The following is a 21,397-nucleotide window of genomic DNA, read 5'->3' on the forward strand; positions in this document are numbered from 1 at the left end:
AGATCATGAAGATGTCATCAATAAATCTGTACCAAACTTTGGGTTGGCAGACTTGGGTAACCAAGAAGGCTTCCTCTAAGCGACCCACATGGAATGTTTCCTTCCATATTATATATATATATATATATATATATATATATATATATATATATATATATATATATATATATATATATATATATATATATATATATATATATATATTATGAATCAGTACCAATATTGGTAGTGAATGCTCTTGAATGGATCGGAGCACATTACCATTCTATTTCTGCTGTAGTAGTAACTTGAAATGGGGGTGGGTTTTGTACATCGAGCGAAAGCAAAGACGGAGGCTTGATGTATGTAGGGAGGCAACAGCGGCAGATTCAAGTGTAGTGCCAGCTCTTCACACCACCAGACATCATTAGGTCCCTCAGTGGGATGGAGCTGCTGTGGGCTGTCCAACTTGCCTTCCACACATGCATCACTAGGGCCCTCTCAGGAAGGTTTCAGACACTTCCACTGCATCTGTACAAGGTCTGTTCAAAACATTATGGGACATTCCCAATTTTGCACCAGTGATGTGTTGGAGGGAAATGCGGTTAGATCCCTGCACATACCTGTGTTTAATGTGTAACTGCCAGAAGTTTCATTGTTGTATGTCTGTTAGATGATGTCCAGTGCTGTATTGAGTAGAACATGGTATCACACAATTTGTGAATTTCGAGATGGCAGAATTAGAAGAGCAATGTGTCTGTATTACATTTTGCATGGTCCTCAAGAAAACCTTCTCAGAGAAATACCAAATGGTGTTGGAAGCCTATGGTGATGAGTGTTTAATCTGTACTCAGTGTTATGAATGGTTCACACAGTTTAAAAATGGCCAGACAGCAGTTAAAGATGCCCCTTGTTCAGGACACCCTGGTGTCTGTCGATGACATTCATGTCAAGCTTGCTCACTTTGCTCTCCAGCTCTTGCCGCCAGTGCTCACTGGGAAGTGGTCGCTGACTTGCACGGCAGTGATCATTTCCCAATCTGGATTCACCTGCCAGATGGCGTGGGCCCCGAAAGGAGACCACCACGATGGGTGCTCAGTGGAGTTGACTGGACACTTTATAGCCAGTTGGACCAATTCGAACACTGTGCGAATGTTGAGGTGTGGGTGGATCATATTACCAAAACGGTCCACCACGCTGCTGCAGCATCCATTCCACAGTCCACAGGCCACCGGAAAAGGCCACCTGTGCCTTGGTGGAGTGCCGACTGCCGCTCTGCAATCAGGACCAGGTGTGCGGCTCTGCGTCGGTTCAAGTGTCGGCCGACTGCTGAGAATCTTGCAGCCTTTTGGGTGGCGAGGGCAAGATTTCACCGCATTATTCGTGAGAGCAAGAAGAGGTCGTGGCAAATGTTCCTGAACACCATTAATCGTTCCACCAAAAGTTCCATTGTGTGGGAGACCATCCGGAGAATTTCTGGCATAGGAGGGAGGTGCCCCATAGCTGCTGTAATGACTAACGGCACTCTCCACATGGATCCGCGAGACATTGCCCAGACTATGGCAGCGTATTTTGCCACAGTTACTGCAACAACCAGTCAGGATCCAGGTTTCCAGCACCATAGAGCGGTTGCTGAGAGATGTAGTCTGAACTTCCAGTCCACCTCTCATGAAGTTTACAACTGCCCATTCTCTATGTGGGAGCTGGATTCTGCATTGTCTGGGGCTCGTGACACATCCCCTGGTCACGACAGGATCCATTACAGTATGCTATGGCACCTCACAATGCGCAACAGAGAACTCCTCCTCGCACTTTTTAATGACATTTGGGCGTTGGGTAACTTTCCTGACGCATGGCGTGAGGCAGTTTTAATCCCTTTTTTAAAACCTGGGAAAGAACGCATGAGCCCAAGTAGCTACCGTAGTATTGCCCTCACTAGTTGCATAGGGAAGACCTTGGAGCGGATGGTCAACCGCCGCCTTGTCTGGATGTTAGAATCCCAGCAACTCCTTAGTCGCTTTCAGTGTGGGTTCAGGAGGTTTCGTTCCACCTTCGATAACCTTGCCCTCCTGAAGGCGGCTATACAACAAGCTTTCCTCCGCCGCCATCACCTTCTAGGTGTATTTTTCGACATCGAGAAGGCCTACGACACCTCTTGGAGGCATCTCATCCTGGCGCAGTTTCACGAATGGGGTTTTCGTGGTTGTCTTCCTCTTTTTATTCAGTCTTTCCTCTCGCCACGATATTTTAGATACCGAATTGGTGACGTCCTGTCTGATCGCTTTGAGCAGGAGAATGGTGTCCCTCAGGGTAGCGTTTTAAGTGTGACTCTGTTTGCCATCGCTATTAATAGCATTACGTCCATAGTGAAAAGTCCTGTCCAGTGTTCTTTGTTTATGGATGATTTCTCTTTGTTCTGCTCTTCTTCAAGCCTTGCAACGACAACTCGTCAGTTGCAACTTACGATTAGGCGTTTGGATGACTGGGCGCAGAAGAGTGGATTTAAGTTTTCCACCGAGAAGTTCTTTTTAACCGTTCTCGTTCGATTTTAACCTTTCCTGAGTTGCGCTTGAGGGACACTATTCTTACTTTTAAAGACACGGTGAGATTTCTGGGGCTCATTTTTGACTCTAGGCTCACGTGGTTACCTCATCTTAAAGACCTGAAACGGCGGTCACTTCAGGCTTTAAGTATTGTAAAATGTCGTAGCCACAGTACATGGGGAGCTGACAGGACTTGTCTGCTCCAGTTTTACAGGGCGTTTGTGCGATCTCGGCTCGATTATGGGTGCACGGTGTATGGGTCTGCGAGGCCTTCGTACTTAAAGATTTTGGACGTTGTCCACCATGAAGGGCTTCGGTTGGCCACTGGGGCATTCCGAACTAGCCCCATACCAAGCCTCTGTGCAGAGGCAGGTGAACCGCCACTTCCTATGCGGCGACGGCTACTTACGGTACGCCAGGCGTATAAAACTTTGTCCACACCCTTCACACCTGCATACCATACCGTTGCTCAGCCTCCTCTGGCACGGTTATTTCATAACCGGCAACGTGCGATGCAGCCCTATGGGATTCGCGCACAGGATTGCCTCGCTGCGATGTCTGTGGCTGGTCTTCGTGTTTTACGTCGCGGTTGGAGCAGATCTCCACCTTGGCTCCTCCAGCGTCCCAAACTTATTTTAGATTTGACTCGTTTTAAGAAGGATGGCACGCCAGATTTTACATTCCAGTCACTGTTTTTTAACATTTTAGATGTGCATCACGGTTTCACTGTCGTTTACACTGATGGCTCCAAACAGGAGAATTTCCTTGGCTGTTCTGTGGTGTTCCCTGATCATGTTACCCGGATTCGCCTCCCTGCTGAATATACAGTTTTCGCAGCGGAGCTCCACGCGATCCTGAAGGCACTGGAGCAGATGCATCGTGTTCGGGGCGATCGATTTCTTCTCTGCTCCAATTCTCTTAGTGCCTTACAATCACTGCAGAATCTATACCCGACTGAGGAGATGGTCCAGCTGATACATGACCAACTGTACTTGCTCCAACAGCGGGGTAAAGAGGTATCCTTCTGCTGGGTGCCTGGTCATGTCGGCATATGGGGCAATGAACAGGCTGATCGGGCTGCCAAGGAGGCCTGCAGAGAGCAGGATGTGGTCCAGTGTCCTATCCCCTTGCAGTCAGTCATCGCTGCACTCCACAGGAAGTGCATGGAGTTGTGGGAGGACGAATGGCTGGCGGTGACGGCCAATAAACTGCGGTCAGTAAAGTCAACCACTCGGCCATGGCGTTCCTCCTGCCAGTTGCTCAGGCGGGAAGAGGTGGCCCTCACACGTCTTCGGATCGGGCACTGTCCTCTCACACGTAGCTTTTTATTACGGCGGGAGGATCCACCGTTTTGTGATGCTTGTGGTGTGCACATCTCTGTCCGGCACATTTTAACAGACTGCATTTTATACCGTGATGCACGGGCAGAAGCACAAGTTGATGGGGATCTACCTTGTGTTTTAGCTAACGATGAGGCGTGTGTGTCTAGGGTTTTTAAGTTTTGTGATGTGTCTGGACTCTGGCCTAAACTTTTAGGCTGGAGGTTTTAGTGTGTTGCAGAGTGGCTGACTCCTCCCTTTTTTCCTTGCGGTCAGCCAGCCACTTCCATCTGCTACATTGTTTTAGCTCCCTCTACCATTTTCTTCCTGTGTTGTCCATGTTTTACTGCTGACGCCCTGCTTCATCCCATGCTTCGGTGTGGGTGAGCACATTTTTTCAATGATTGTTCCCCGTGTTTTATGTTCCGTTTTATGTCAATGTTCTGAGGGTTTTTTTCTTGACACCCGTCTCACTATGATACTGCACGGGCGCTGAAGACCTTGCTGTCGTGCGCCCACAAACCCCTCTACTACTACTACATGTCAAGCCCATCAACGAAATTCTGTGTTTGAATGGAAGACTGACTGTCCAAGAGGTTGCAGAAGAATGTAACATTTCAGTTGGATCAGGTCATGAAGTCCTGACACAGCATCTTGGAATGCATCATGTTGCCACAAGTTTGTCCCACAGCTCGTGAGTCAAGACTAGAAGACCTTCGCCTTGCAATCTGTGAAGATATTTTCCATCACACAGGTGAGAATGGGATGTTCTTTAAGAAAATCATAACTGGTGATAAGATGTGAGTCTACTGTTATGGTGTTGAGACCAAGTTTCAGTATTCTCATTGGGTTAAAAAAAGGTTCTCCAAGACCAAAAGAAGCTCGCCAGGTCAGGTCAAATGTCAAAGCCATATTAATAGTTTTGTTTGACATTGAAGGGTTAGTTCATCATGAATTCGTGCCGCAGGTACAAACTGTTAATCGATAGTACTATCTTGATGTGTTGCAATGCCTGTGAGAAAATGTGAGAAGGATCTAGATTGAAATATGGTGAGACAATTCTTGACTGTTTCATCACGATAAAGGACTCGCAAATTCATCCCCGTTGGTGCATGTCTATTGCCCAAAAAACAAAATCACTGTGGTGCCTAATCCTCCTCACTCTCCAGACCTGGCCCCCGGCATATTTTTTTTATTTTGAAAGGTGAAAACCCACTTGAAAGAACAAAGATTTGCAAAGATAGACGAGACAAAAGAAAATTTGCAGAAGGTGCTTTGCACGATCCAGCAATAGGCATACCAAGATGGCTTTGGAAGTGGTAGCGGCATTGGGAGCGGTGTATCAGTCGTGAAGAAGAGTACTTCAAATGAGACCATGTACAATAAGTAAAAGGTAAGCAAAGAAAAATTTTGTGGACAAAGTTTTGGAGTTTTTTGAGCAGATCTTATATAAGGAGAATACTGGCAGTTGATGTTGATGGAGATGGGTCCTGAAAGCATGAGTGTTTTATTCAAATTGATGTGGCTTGTAAATTGAGAAGATTTTACTGAAACATGTTACCTCGAAAGACTCCAAGAACACAGAAGTTTCTTTTAAACAGCATTTTAGCACTGTCTGTAATGAAATGTTACTTTTTTTCCATAGGTGAAATTTACATTTTGGTGACACACTAATCTTTGTCATAGTCCAAGGCCTAGGTTAGGCTGGAAAGCGATGATTTGTTTGAGAGTTGGTGAAGCCTACAAATGTGAATGTGAAATCTTGGTTGAGGTGTCAGACTGATCTGTAATGTAACCAGAGATCTAGGTTAGGCTGACATCTGATCGTTTCATTTTCCATTACTTTCTGTTTACTTGCATCCAGAGTTATGCAGCATACATCAATAACAGAAGTACCAAGATGCGGTGAAAGCAGGAAACAAAAACTCAGTGTAAAATTATTTACTATGTGTCTGTGTGTATTTGTATGTTGCATTTTTCTCCAAATATTCAGTTTAATCACACTCTAGTGTCTAGTATGTTAAGTTTTTTTTTTTACATGAAATATTTCACTTTTTCCAATGACCAGGTGAGATGGTGCAATGGTTAGCACACTGGACTCGCGTTGGGGAGGACAATTGTTTCACAGAGATCTGTATTAACTTTGTAAATTAACAGTAGGTGAAATCCAAAAGACTCCCTTTTGGCCTAAAAATGTTCTGTCTGCAGGTTGAATTGCCCCACAATATTGCCCCATGAAATCAAAGAATGAAATTGTCAAGGTAAACCAGTTTAAAGATAGCTTCATTTGTCTCTTGCAAGAAGTTGTAGATATGCCCTCCACAGGACCTTCTTAGCCTATATCTTGTGCTTCCCTAATTGTGCCATCATTTTAAAAGAGTGATTGTCAATCAGAACACAATTGGTGGGAATCTGGATGGGCAGTTTTTTGTAATTAAGAGCCAACCTATTAGCTGTAGACGGAAGGGCATATCTCTGGAACAAGTTTGCTCTATCATTTGACATTCACATATGTAGTAGAGCCTAAGATTCTGGTTGACTTTGAACATGAGAAGTCAGCTTATATTCATCACTACAATAGACATCCTGCTATAATCCCATTAGCTACCAGAAACTGAATCTCAACACACAATTTAGAATCCCTCCCCTCCATTCTCCTCCTGTCACCTTAAGGTGAACACTGCTAAACAATACTCCATAAAACACTCACATTAAAATGCAAGCTCTGTTCTCAGCATTTGGTTCATAATATTACTGCTCAATGCATTCATTTATTATTTACTTATTGATGTAGTATGTTCTGTTTACTATGGGAGTTAGTGATTTGTGTGTTCCATTGATTATATTTCTGACCTCTTGTTAACGATGTGCAACAAGTTAAATTTACAATTATAGTACACTTTCGCAGTGAGAAACGTGGCAACATGCTAATGATTTACATGATTTCTTGAGTTACTTATATTTGTCCTGCATGCATTCAGTAACATTGGGAACCGGTATATGTAGAATACTAATGTATTTCTCCAAATGCAGATGGGGTTTGTATCAGCATCTCAGATTCTCCAAAATTTACTGTAAGAGCCACAGATTTATTCATTGTTCTGAAAACTGTAGAGTTAAATAATTCATGTAATCTGTACAGTATGCTGTGCTAAAGGTTAGGAAATATTCATCCTGCTGCTATAACTAGTCTCCTTTGATCCCATGACATTATCAAAATGGTGTACGAAAATCAAGTTTTGAAATACAATATGTGTTTAATGTGTGTTCCCCAATAAGAATAACAGTTATTCTCATATCCTCACATTAGTTGGCTTTGCCAGCTCACAGCCTGTTTATCACTTTCCAATCTAATTTAGTCCTTGGGGGCTACAATACAGATTGGTATGCCACCGTGTGATGAAGCAAGCTGGGATCTCTTTACTTCCTCTCTTGTTTTGCCCTCTGCCTCCTTAAATTCATATTTTTTTTTTTCATTTTTGCCTAATTACCATTAACGTGTGTGAGTATAATCTGCATTACCATAAAAGAGAAAGGTTAGTCCTTAGTCTTCAGAAATATAGCACCAGGTGTAATTTTGTGATTTCCTAATTTATTTTGTCCATTCCTAGCTAACACCTTTGTTATAGGGTGAAATCAGTAATTGTTTCGTGACATAGATTCTATTGTTGACTTATAAACAAATACAAATTCTGCACTAATTATAAACCTGTGGATGAAGAACTACTAGGATTCTTAAAGTATTTATTTGGCTCTATTCGAAAACGTATTAGCAAACCCAGCCCTTAATTTAATTCCAAGTAATTACCAGATTTGTCAAAAATATGGTTTGTATAACTATATCTGTTAATTTCATTATTTAAACAAATAATTCGGCCTAACCTTTGTGGTAGAAGAAAATGTTAAAAAAAAAGGATTTTTTTGATGTATTTAGTTAATTGAATGAATTGTGTTTTAATTGTAATTTCTGTAACTTAAACATCGAACAACATATAATTTCAGGTGCCTATTTTTGTGAGGATATATAAAGGACTGATTTTTGATCCCGAGACAGCCAGTCCATGGTCGATTATCAGATGGGAGTTATGTATTGTTTAAATTAACAACAATGCATCAGCTTAACAGTGGAATAAGTGTAACACTAATAAGCCGTATATTAAAACAATGGCAATGAAGTAGGTTTTTTACTGCCCATAGATGTTCAACTGCAAAAACTCTTGTAGCAGTATGCTGATGTTTGCCTGCAACCTATTAATGAGGCTTGTCAACGTTTACCAATAGTGAACTGGCCATATAACTGTGTAATATTGGGGGGGGGGGGGTTGTGAACAGTGAAAGTAAAGAACTCTGAAAGGCAATTGTGAAACTGTTGGCTACATCAGTTTTGAACTTCCAGCCCCCCATTTTTCAGCTAGTATAACAATGCAGTACGTCAACACCAAGGACTGTCAACGAAGAAATAAAGCAGGCGAATGTCACAACCACAACCTCAGTTCCAAAAAATGATATAGAAGCAAAATAAATATTGTTGGTTTTCTGTTATATCACTATTAGCACAAACATGATGTCACTTGCCACATCACCATGATGTCGCAAATCAGAGATGATATTTGGTGTTGATAGGCTCGATTAACTCAAGACTGGCAAAGTACTCATCTATATTTGTTGTTCTGAGGCTTTTGCACTTGATTTTATAAGGTTTCACTCATTTATGAAACGTTTTTTCTTCTTTTGTTTTCAGCCTGTTGTCATAAACACTTGCCAGTCATGCAGACAACCTGTGGATAATAGTCCTGATAAATGTTCATTCTGTGACAAGATGGTCTGTGGTTTATGTGGTAGCAGTTGCATGAAGTGCTGTGAAGTGTATTGCCGCTGTTGCTCATTACCAGAGTGAGTAAATTTTCACATAGTATTCACTGAAATTCTCATCAAAACTTGAACTAAATAGCAATGTAATGTAAGGTTTAGACAAGGGACATAACACATGTCACTCATTGGTGTGTGGATGTTTGTATATATTTATAGTAGCCAGAAACCTCCTTATTTGGTAATTTAATGAACTTAGCAGTGTTTCATCATTATCCTGTCCAACCGTCGTGGTTTTTGTGTTCGGTGGTTTCCCTAAGTTACCTAAGATAGATGCCAGTATGGTTCATTTATGAGGACACAGTTAACTTCCTTTACCATTCCTGTACAAACCAAGTTTGCCCTCCATTTCTAATAGCTTTGTTGTCAGTTGGATGTTCAATCATTTCTCACTTCCTGAGTATATTAAGGAAATCCCTGTATTGTTGGTGTTTGCTCTGAAATAACTTTTAATAACTAATAGGTAACATTTATTACTCAACATTCATAATTATTTTAGAGATCAGTAGTTTGTCTGACACAAACTTTCAGCTGTAAATACTCACCACAGTCAGTCTTACTTGCCACTGAAGCACCCTCATGCAGCGTTGTTATAAATGTCACTATTTAAAAATTTAGCTTGTTTCAGTCAATGGGTTAATGACATGGATGTGAGAAATATAGATAATAAGCTGAACTCTGTGCCTGCCTTTTCGAACAGAGCATTACAGACTGTGTCATCCACACATAGCTCCCAGACAGATGGCTACTCATTCTTCTCCATTCATTTCTCAATTTTTGAATATGTTGCCAGGTCCAAGCGACACTTGTGGTATGCACGTAAAGGTGCTTTGCGCTTGAAGAAAGCGTATATCCTGCATATTATGTATCTCACTTGCTTATGTAGAATTTGTCACTATCCACCATCAGCGATGACAGCTCGCAAGAAATGGAATAAAATTTCACTAAATAATTGACTAAGATCATGTTTAATGCTCACATTGGCCGCAACATTCACAGCAAAGTGCTCAGAGCATTTCTGAACCTTCGTGGGTGGTCAGAGAATGTGTCACATAGGTGCACGGGACAAGTCTAAACTCAACCCCAATACAAGTCTAAACTCAACCACAATTGTTCCTGACCCCCAACTATAGTTTTACAATATAGAAATAGTTTTCAACTTTTTTCTGGTCAGGTCAGTACAGGGTCGTTAAAATGAAACCAAATAGGGCCTAATAATGAATAAGAAAATGTGAACATGGATAAATTACTGTGAACACCTTAGTGAAAGCATTACAGTACAAGACAAACACAAAGCCAATATCGGCCACAGTAGTATCATTTTACATGCCAACTAGCACTGCAGATGATGAAGAAATTGAAAGACTGTATAATGAGGTAAAAGAAATTATTCAGAAAAATTGAAAGATTGTATGCTGAGTGAGGCGGGATTGTAGCCTATCCCCAATGTTATTTTATGTGGATATTGAGCAAGTTGTGAAGGAAACAGAGGACAAATTTGGCAAGAAAATTAAAGTTCAGGGGGAGAAATAAAAATTCTATCATAAACAGCAAAGCATTTGGAAGAGCAGTTGACTTAGATAGGTAGTGTCATGGAAAGATATTATAAATTGAACATCAACAAAAGTAAAACATGGTTAATAGAATGTAGCTGAATTAAATCAGCTGATACAGGTGGGATTAGATTATAGGAAGGAACACTAAAAGTAGTAGACAAGTTGTGCCATTTGGGCAGGAAAATAACAGATGATGGTCAGAGTAGGGATGATACAAAATGTACCGTGCCAATAAAAAGAAAAGCTTTTCTGAAAAAGGGGATTTGTCAAATGAATTGAATTGGGGATAAAAGGGATTTGTGGTACAATTTTATTAAAAGAAGGTATCATTTTATACAACACATCCTGAAGTTGTCAATTTGCTAATGGAAGGAGGGTAAAAATTGTAGAGATATACCAGAGGTTGAGTATTGCAAGCAGCTTCAAATTAATGTGGGTTGTGGTACTTATGCAGAGATGAAGAAGTTTGCAGAAGATAGACTAGCATGGAGAGCTGCTTCAAATCAGTTTTTGGACTGAAGATCATAACAACAAACAACATGATGAGACTGAATGCTGCCTGGTAGTGTTGCATGTACATGAATGGTAAGAAAAGTATACAAGGGGAACAGAGATGAACGGGGAATCTGTCATGTCCTGCCCATTCGTCTCTTATAGGGTGCCTGAAGGATGCTTCTTTCGTGGATAGCTGTACAATAATTCAAGCAGATCTCAGTAATGGTTTTATTACAATAAAGTAGATTGACAATACTTAACTTTGGGTCACAAGCAAGTGGCAACAAGCAAATAATCAATGTCCTTCGCTATATACAATGTCCATACAATGGACATGGATCACTAATAACAGCTTTTCTAGGGCCTCTCTTCAGCGCGTGGTTTCTAGTCCAGATCTGCTACTGCCCATCTCCTACTGTCTGGCCGAGGCTGGCAGGAGCGGCACTTATATTGTCTTTGGGCAGAAGCTCCTCCTGTCGTAGTGTGGTGCTAGTCAGTGTACTATTGGCTGACATCGTCTCTCAGCCTTCTCTGCCCATGCGTTCTTCATCTTTGTGCCGGCACTTGTCATTACGTTGAAACATTCCCCCCTACCCCTCAAAAGCGACGGACCGTCGTCATGCAGGGAGTGCGACTGCACTGGGGGCGGCAGGAGTGTGGGTGCATTGCTGGATTGGAAGCTGTGGCAGCAGGGGACGTCAAGCTTCCGGTTGTACCCCACCTTACAGCCTTTGCTCTGGCGCAAATATGCCCCAGGAAACGACCAGAAGGGTACGCGTCCACATCCTGATGCCATGAAATAGATGAAGGTGGCGACTGCTGTGGTGTTTGCGGGTCCAGCTGCATCGGTAGGACAAGAGGAGGCGAAGGCTCCATCCCCATGGGGTCGTCCCACGGTGTCTTGACGACACCCTCTGCCGGCTGCTGTGGCTGCGTTGTCCTCTGGATCTGTGAATCTGGGGGAAGAGACACTGAAAGATCATCGTGCTCATGACAGAGGTGAAGTTGATTTTGATGGTGGTGCTGCATGCCATCTGGACCTGAAATAATATACATGCACTGCCAAGTCGACAGACGATCTCGTCCCCGCACACCATCTTCTGCCACTAAAAATTCTGTAAAAGACAATATCAGGTGGCAAGAAGCAATACTTGCGGCCTTACGCCAGTGCTGGATGCCGAGGAGGGTGGAGCAGTGCCCTATGGTGGTCGCTGTGAAGCAATTCCGCCGGCGATGGTCCATCTCATGGAGGTGAGAAATAGTTGCAATGCTTGATCCCGGTGTTTGCAGAGCGAAGTTTGGCCATGTGTTGCTTGAAGGTTCTGACAAAATGTTCCGCTTTACGTTCGGCTGCGGATGGAACGGTGCGCTAGTTAGATGCTGTATGCCACTGCGTTCACATAATGTTTCAAATTCATTTGATGTGAACTGAGGGATGTTATCTGACACTATGACTTCAGGTAAACCTTCGAGGCAAAAAATAGAGGACAACACCTGAATTGTGCTTCGTGACATTGTCGAGTTCATTAGCACAACAAAAGGAAACTTGCTATATGAGTCAACCACAATCAATCAGGTGTTCCAAAAAGGTCCTGCAAAGTCTCTGCACAGACATTGCCATGGTGACTGTGGCTTAGGCCAAACAGATAATTTTTGTGGTGGAGCAGGCTGATTTTCCACACATGCGTGACACTGTGACGTCATCCGTTCTATTTGGGTGTCCGTACCCCGCCAAGTACACTGTTTCGTAAGAACAATCCCCCCCCCCACCCCCACCCCCCCCTGCAGTGTCCTTGGTGAAGTAACTGCAACACTTCTTTTTGCGAAGCTTTAGGGATCAACAAACATGACTGTCCACTGTCATTTTGAACAAAAATCACTCTTTTTCTGTACAGCAAGGCAAAGTATCGGTGCACATACAGAATTCTTTAGGCTATGCTATGCAACGAATGTATGTTAGAAAAATGTTAAAATCTGAATCAACTTCTGTGGCCCGTGCAATTTTCCTTTAGTTCAGCAGAAAAGATTGAAGTGATTCAGAATCCTAAGCATCGATGTGGCAACAAGATGCAGCAGAAGTGTTAAAAGTGTGTATTATGGCCAATCGGAAGATGGGAAAGTGCGTCTGTATTACCATGTTGAGCAGTTGGACGGTACACAATCGCATACTGGTATTGAGACAACAACAAAGCCTATCTTTGCAATTTTTGGGCTGTTTGTACAGGAACTGGTTTTGTCAGATGAAACAAGGACTGCAGAGGCTTGTGATCCATCACAAAGTAGTATTTCCTACCATATAGATAGTGGTGGAATTTGGTGACTCCATACACAATAGCCAAAGCCTCTTTCTCAATTTGTGAATAGTTACAATGAACTTTGGACAGCACTTTTGATGTGAAAGCAATAGGTCTGTCTTTATCACCAATTCCGTAAGAGGAAACGTCAGCTTGCAATAAAACTGGTTTTTCAGGATTAAAGTGAACTAAGCATCGATCACTGAGCAATGCATCTTTAAGTTTTTGAAAAGCTACTTGGCACTCATATGTCCAAACAAAGCGGACATTCTTGCGATGCAAGTGATGCAAAGAAGCTGCGATTTGTGCAGCATTTGGTATGAACTGAATATAATAATTCATTTTCCCTGAAACTGACTGCAATTCTGTGACATTGCGAGGAACTGGCAAATCTCTTATGGCTAACAAATGTGACTGAAGAGAATGTACACCTTGCCTGTTTATGACATGACCAAAATACTGAAACTCGGGTTTAACAAAATCACACTTGTCCAGTCTACACTTTAGTCCTGCTTCGGATAACACACAAAACAAAGTATGCAAATTTGCAATATGCTCTTCATGTGTACAACCTGCTATGACAACGTCATCCAAGTAGTTTGAACAGTTTGGCACTTGTGCAGCCAGCTGTACCAAATACTGGGAAAATGGTAGGTGCTGAAGTGCTGCCAAAAGGCAAATGCAAATGTTTAAACAAGCCCAACTGAGTATTTACTACACACACTTTTTGAGATTCTTCATCATCAGGTGTTTTAAGATATGCATCATGCAAATCAATTTTTGAGAAGTATTGTCCAGCAACTGATGTGTCCATGAGATCCTCTGGGCGTGACAATGGATAAGTATCAATTACAGTTTGTGGGTTGGCTGTAGACTTAAAGTCAACAGAGGCAAATGTGACTTGAAGATTTGGGGAGCAAAACCAGTGGAGTTGCCCATTGACTAGCTTGTATGGGCACAATAGCTCGACTATCTTGCAATTCTTTAAGTTCAGCCACGACTGTGTCCTGTAATGCAGTGGGAACAGTTCTATGTACTATGTACAACAAAATTGTTAGCCTTGTCTAAACCTTCAAAAAAAGAGTTCCAGGAATTCTCTTAGAAAGCTAGCTACACTGTATTTTGCATGGAATGCAGACCCTGACAACACATTGTCCAGAATGTTATAGGCAAACAAATCAAAAGAATCAAGACCAAATATGTTCTCACACTCGCGTGATTGTAGCTCTGTAAAGGGCACTGTTCATGTATGTGAGTGATACATGGCAGGCAAAGTACACTTTCCGAGAACGGGAATGTCTTGTCCTTTATTAGCCGTCAGTTGAGTGCTAGTTTTAGACAGGTGTGGGGAGCCTAACAGTTCATATGTGTGACGATTTAGCTATGTGACACAGGCACCCATGTACAACTGAAATTTCCCACAAAGAGCTACATGAACAAAAAGTATGTTTGACTGGCGTATCACTGAAGAAACTGCATGCTTGCTAGTTTTGCTAATGCCTATTGCAGACTTTGAATATACTGCATTTATAACATGGGCCTTGTGACTAAATTTTGAGTGGGTCAAATTCTTATGTTTGTTCTGTTGCAAAAATATTGATTGTACGCGTCCCTTACGACCACAAGCATAACATTGAGCTTGTCGGGAGGGGCAGTCTTGCCTTTTGTGCTGTGAATAACACAAACAAAAGATGAAAAAACCTCACTAGGTTTTGGAATAAATCCATTGTCGAGCTACACACACACACACACACACACATTGCGAGGATTGCATTTTGGCAGGTGGACTAGGGTGCTATGTGGGGTGTGTAGGGTGGGATGAAGGGGAAGGCAGGGGAGAGGGGTTTGTATGGGTAGCTAGCAGCTTGTGAGGGAGGCAGCAGATTTGGTGGCTAGGAATAAGGGAAGAAGGGGTTGCAAATGCATGGGTGAGGCATCTGATATGTGGTTCTGGAACCAGTGGGGTGAAGAATGTGTTGTAGAGGCAACTCCCATCTGCATAGTTGAGAAAAGCTGGTGGTGGAGGGAAGGATTCAGAGACCTTAGTTGTGAAGCAGATGTTGCAATTGAACATGTTATGCCCATCAGCATGTTGTGCCACTGGGTGGTCAACTTTGTTTTTGGTCACAATTTGGCGATGGCCACTGATTCTGGGGGATAGCTAGCTTGTTGGAAAAAAGTTGCGTAATGATTACAGCAGAGTTGGTGTATGATATGGCTGATTTCACAGGTGGCCCTGTCTCTGGGAGAAAAAGATAAGCCAGTGATTGGAACTGCTGGTGAATTGGGCAGGATCTTAGGTATGATGTCCCTCCTTTCCGGGTACAATGACAGACAGACAATCAAAGCCCAGAAGTCTTGCCATATACAATCTCTGTTGCAATCACTGCACTGCTCTTAATTTTGGTATGCAACCAACCAGTTGTCCTCTGGAAGGAATGGCCACCACGTAATTGTGGCCAGAAACAAAGTTGGCCACCTAGTGGTACAATATGTTGAGAGTTTAGTGGCTGCTGTACAACCAGCGCCATCTTCAGTAACAGATGGCCCTGCTTTTCTGAACTATCCGGGTGTTGAGCAATACTCACAACACATTCATCACTTTTGTTACCCTTGTGGGTAATCTCTACCTATCAGTTTTCGCTTCCTCTGCCCTGTCACTCCCTTCCTCATCAATTCTGCCTGTCACCTACATCGTGCGCCACTGTCTACCAGTGGGATTCGTGTATCCCAGCCTAGCCCATGCAGCTGCCACCTCTCCTTCCTGCATTTCTAGCCAGCAAACCTGCTGCCTTGCTCCCAGTCGCTACCTAGCCCAACTCTTCTTCCTGTCTGCTGCTCCTCTTTTCCCTAACACCCCACTACATACAACACCCATCCTCCACCCCCTCTCTCCCACCTACCAAAATACAATCCTGGCATTGTGTGTCCAGCCAGCACAATGTGTGTGTGTGTGTGTGTGTGTGTGTGTGTGTGTGTGTGTGTCATTAAGTCACTGTTCTTGCCCTTTTCATCTGCTTTCACATAGTTCCAAGATGTCAGTGCTGTTATTGCTCATAAATTTTTGTGTTTTTGTAATTTTTCTGCTTTTAGCATGTCCTTATATTCCATGTTCATGGTTTTGTCCCTGTTTTTGTACAATGATGCTTTCATTGGATCTCAGCATGGAGCACCACACTTGTACCCATGCTGGATCCTGGCTTTTGAGCTGCATGATCACTACTGTAAAAATTGTTCTCTTTACTTAGGATATAATGTGGTGTTATCCTGTTGCCTTCTGCATCGCAGTTTTATTGCCATTCTAATCGTCCTGATCATGCCAGTAAATATTCAGCCTCAATCCATGTTGACAGCCTCTCTCTTCCACATTATGCTGATACTAATGGTACCATGGAGAAAAGATTTTCTCCTTTGCTGCCTTTGAGATTATCTTATTCAGCTGTTAAAGTCATTGGTGATCTTTATGTAGATCAGGGCCTTTACAGGATGTATCATCTGGAGCCAGATGAACCATGTGATGTAGGTGTGCTGTTACTCTTTCATCCTTCTTGTTTTGCAACAGTATTTGTTACAGTTTATTAAAGTATTGATAAAAATTTTAGTTTCAGCAGCACCGAAGAGAGCTGCATTTGCATTGGTTGTGCCTGACAGTGAGCGCTATAAGGATGTACAGGGAATATTGAGACCAACACTGCCACTTTAGACAGCAATTTGAGGTGTTTGTCATGAACTTTTGTGTTGGACTATCTGTTAATTGTCTGTAATAATTTCATTTTTATTGTACAGTATTATAAGTGTTGACCAACAGTACCTGTTATCAAATAATATCATTGTATTTAAATCAGAATTCAGTAAGGATAATTTTGTAGGTGTCTTGTGTATTTTTTAAAATAAATTTTAATACTTTTAATTGCCATCAGTGAGAAATATCACAGTGTAAAAGTTAAAATAAAGTTTCTATATGAATTTCTAGGTACTATTATCTTATTTCTTCACCCAACCTGCTAATTGCAGTGCTTGTATATTTTTAAAAATGATTGCAGATTAGGCCAGCCTCTTGAGTACCAGTAGGAGTCTGTCTGTCCAGTGTCAGTGTTAATGCATTCACTGAGCATAGCATAAGATGCTGGACTGACAAGGAGATGTCCCCAGCAGTGGGATTGACTTTTTTAAACCAAATACATGGTGATGTAGGTTAAGATCCCAGGTATTGCACCCAGCAGCCATTCACCCTGATGGGCTCTCGTTCTCAAGAAATTGCCGAGAAAAATTTCAGAGTTCTGCATGGTGCTTGATAAAGTTAAACAAGTCGAATTACATAGTCTGATTAAGTGGTGTAATGGATAGGATGATAACTTCACATGCAAGAGATTGTTGGTTTGAATCTCGTCAGATACTATGGACTTTTTTAATTTTAAATCTCAAAATTCCGATGATTTTTGTCGTTACTCGCAAATGAGCACACACCAGGGTGAATAGCTGCAGTGCGCGTGATACCTGGTATCTTAACCCACATAATTGTATAGATGGTTTCAAGACATTGATCCCACTGCTGGGGACCTCTTCTTGTAAGAGTTTTCAAATCCCCATCCTGTTATCCATATTTATGTTCTCTTAAATGCAGTTTCCTGTATCATTCCTCTCATTGCCAGTGTTAATTTGCGTTCATTTTTTTGACATTGTCATCAATGGGCTGTTTAACTTTAGTCTACCTAACAGCATCATGTTCTCGGACACCATTCATGATCCAAGTTAATGACAGTCACACACTTAAGAATCAACGTACCCTTTGAGTGTACATTCAATATCTAGTCTTGCCTGTACAGAACTTCCTTTCTGTAATGACCATTACCATAAATTAAAAGAATTAAATATTGATACAGCTTCATATTAGGAATGAATGGTGCCTTAACTGAGTGTGATCGATACAGGGCACAATTACATAGTATACTAAGTCAAGTTGAAAAGTTTACTATTCATACAGTACAGGCCTTTTGTGGCCGGTATTTATATTTCCAATAGTTTTCATTTCATGCGCACTAGGCATGTGGCGGGGAGTGGTACTGGGTAGATGCGGAGTAAGATATAGTGTTGCCTACTGGAGAACGCATGGATGTAAGAGGGTGGAGAGACAGACAGGATGGTGGGCTGCAAGATGCAGCACAATGGTGTAGTGCTTGGGGTGGGAGGAGTAGCAGAGAAGGCAAAAGGCACAATGCAGTGCACTGGTGGGATAGGAGGTGTGTGTGAGAGGCAGTGTGGGAATAGGGAAAGGAACAGAGACAGGTTGTGGCCAGGAGGTTTCAGGATCAAAAGATAATTTTCTGGGAGAGTTTCCATATACATCATTCAGAAAGCCTGGGATTGGTGGTAAGAGTCCAGATGACGACAGGCTGTGAACTAGTTTTTAGGGTCAAGCTCACCACGTTGTATGGCATGCTTGGCAACTGTGTGGTCCAGCTGTCTTTTGGCCACAGTTTTGGCGATGTCATTCGTGCAGACAGCCAACGTCTTTGTGATAAAGCCCATGTAGAATGTCGTACAGTGATTGCAGGTAAGTTGGTAGACCACGTGGCTGCTTTCAGCTTTGGCCCTGCCTTCGGTGGAGTAGGAAATGCTGTGAAAAGACTAGAGTAGCCGGTAGTTGGAGGACATATGTGACAAATTTTGGATCTAGGTTTTCTTTTAGAGGGATATGAGGCATGGGGCAAGGAGTTAGGAGCAGGGGTGGAATGAAGATGGACAAGGATATTGTGTATTGAGTGAGTGACTTAGGAGGGGTTGTGATGATATTTTTCATTTCAGGGCATGACTTGGTGGAGAGATTTTATTGCAGTTATGGGAAGTAGTGTCAAGAGGTGGGCACTTCTCTGTTGTCAGTAGTGCGTATGAAGGTTACGGTAGATGACCGGGGAGACAAGGAGTGGGTAATCTGTGACTGTCACTCAGTGATGCCCTTGGCATATTTTGAGGGACTTCTTATCACTACAGATGTGGTCAGGCTGTATGAGAGGGACTTCCTGGAGTGGAAGGGGTGGCAGCTGCCAAAATGGTGGTATCGTTGGTTGGTAGATTGAATGTGGATGGAGGTTCTAATTGAGCCATCCAGTAGGTGGAGGTCAGCATTGCGGAAGTTGACTTGTTAGGTTGAGGAGAACCAAGTAAAGCGAATGGGTTGGGTATTGAGGTTACGGAGTAATGCAGATAGGGTGCCTCACTCTTGGTCCAGATCATGAACACATTATCAGTGAGTTTGAACCAGTGATGGTGGTATCTATAGGGCACTCAACAGCAAGGTAATCATTGTCCTTACTAAGGTAATGTGATTATTTCTATTTATTTATTTTCTTTTTTTGTGAAAAGTTTGCATCCAAAGATAAAATATAAAATGTGATTGTCAGCCACCCTGTGACACATTTTTACTGTAGCTCTCGTACTTTCACACAGATGACCAAAAGACCTTTGCCTCAAGTCATTTTATGGTTAAAATTTACAAACTATAAGTGTACGACTGCTAAAATACCACCCTGCGACACATTTTTACTGTAGCTCTCATACTTTCACACAGATGACCAAAAGACCTTTGCCTCAAGTCATTTTATGGTTAAAATTTACAAACTATAAGTGTACGACTGCTAAAATACTGAAACAGGGAACCATGTCTAGTTGATCAACAGGAAAATAAAAGATGAAACAATCACACTGGAAACATCGCAAAATCCTCTGCCTAAGAAACTATTTAGAAGGTTGGACATGACACAGAATCTTAATACACAAACCAAATTCAATTCATTGTCTCCTAAAATAGAGGAAAAGTTAGCTAGTAAGCATATCTTGTTATAAAATGCATTCAGTTAAATGGTGGTATACAGGTGTGCCTGTATACCACAAGCAAGACATACTGGTGGATCCTTCCCCTGGAGGAGGAATGCATGCATCTGAGGTCAGTACCCTAACCAAAGATACATTAAAGAGTTCTTATTCCTCACATAGTGGCTGGTAGGAAAAATGCTACAGCCATTTTGTGCGTCATTGACTGCAGTTTGTTCCTCAATTCTAACCATTCCTACTGCAACAGACACACGATCTTGTCTCTGGAAAGAACAAGACAATAGCAATAAAGGGCAAGAACTCGATCCAGGAAAATGATTGGATCATAACCCTGGCTTATAAAAATAACTTTGAACAATAGCTGATAATTGCTGTTAGTGGGAACAAGAGACTCCCATACTGGTAGTGAATACCATGGGCAAAATTCTTCATGACCAACATTTTTTCTTTTAGAAATATAAAAATACAATAACAACCAATCTCAATATACAACCTGAAGGTATGGTAACATACAAAATTAAAATCCTTTTCCGTAACAATGAATTTAGTGACTGCATGGAGAGCCCAAGCTATTAAAGGAAACACTCCAAAACTGTGTCACAGACTTTGTGTGGTAGTACAAAATGAATACAGTTTATCTTGTATATGAATTCCATGCATGGAGTGGGCTCCAATAACACTGTCCCATACAATGGTAGACACAGTTAATGTCTTGCTAGCACAACCACCTGGCAGTCACCGGAGGGACAAACAGTGTAGTGATAGACTACAGGTATGTGAAACAAGGATCGCAAGCCCCATCAGGCTTGAACATTCCAGCCTGTGCATAGCAGTTCAAGGCCCACAGGCAATCAAGTTTTGCGTAGATACATAGAGTACAATGCATGCTTTAGTAAATATTAAATTACGGACATCCCAACCGTGTGCACACCGAATCAAATTAGCATAACTAAGCCCAGAAGACCCCCAAGGAAACTCTTCAGTGACACAATTTCAATGGCAAAGCCACATCAAAATTGCTGTAAGACTAGTTCACCAAATATCCAGTTATAAATCTGCCTTACAGTCATTGCTTATCCGGTGCAGAGGCAACACCCAAAACTCCCCAGAAAATATCTGCTGGAGAAACAACCCTGTAAAATATGTCTGCTTGGCAATACACAGTGCTGGGCTGCGATTCTCTGCCCAACTTCTTCTCTGAAGATAAGATGCTGTTTTGGAGAAATTTTTTACACTCTTAAAATAACTCTGTACACTCAGGATACTTTTAAACCAATCTCACTATATTTTCACTTCCACAAACAAGACACCATATAAATGATTCATTTTTGTAAGCCCAAAAATTACCGGTCCGACAGATGCTCTTACATACTTTATAACAAATACAATCTAGAAATCTCTAGCTAGTTACCCATCCAGACCTCATAAAAGTAAGTGTCTTTCTTTTCTTTAACAACATTCAACTGTTCTCGATAATGACTGACGTAGCACCGTCACTGAGTACGTCGCAT

General features: G+C 42.0%; 1 protein-coding gene across 1 annotated transcript in view; it reads left to right on the forward strand.

The window, feature by feature from the left end:
* Positions 1-17,021, forward strand: part of LOC124711143 (apoptosis regulatory protein Siva-like) — a 38,396-nt gene extending 21,375 nt beyond the window's left edge. Inside the window, exons 3-4 of the mRNA XM_047241038.1 lie at positions 8,583-8,734; positions 16,658-17,021. Coding sequence (XP_047096994.1) covers positions 8,583-8,734; positions 16,658-16,703 — 198 coding nt within the window. The 3' untranslated portion in view covers positions 16,704-17,021. The remainder of the gene's footprint in view (positions 1-8,582; positions 8,735-16,657) is intronic.
* The last annotated feature ends 4,376 nt before the right edge of the window (positions 17,022-21,397 follow it).

This window comes from Schistocerca piceifrons, chromosome 8 (genome assembly GCF_021461385.2).
Source record: "Schistocerca piceifrons isolate TAMUIC-IGC-003096 chromosome 8, iqSchPice1.1, whole genome shotgun sequence".
Taxonomy (NCBI): domain Eukaryota; kingdom Metazoa; phylum Arthropoda; class Insecta; order Orthoptera; family Acrididae; genus Schistocerca; species Schistocerca piceifrons.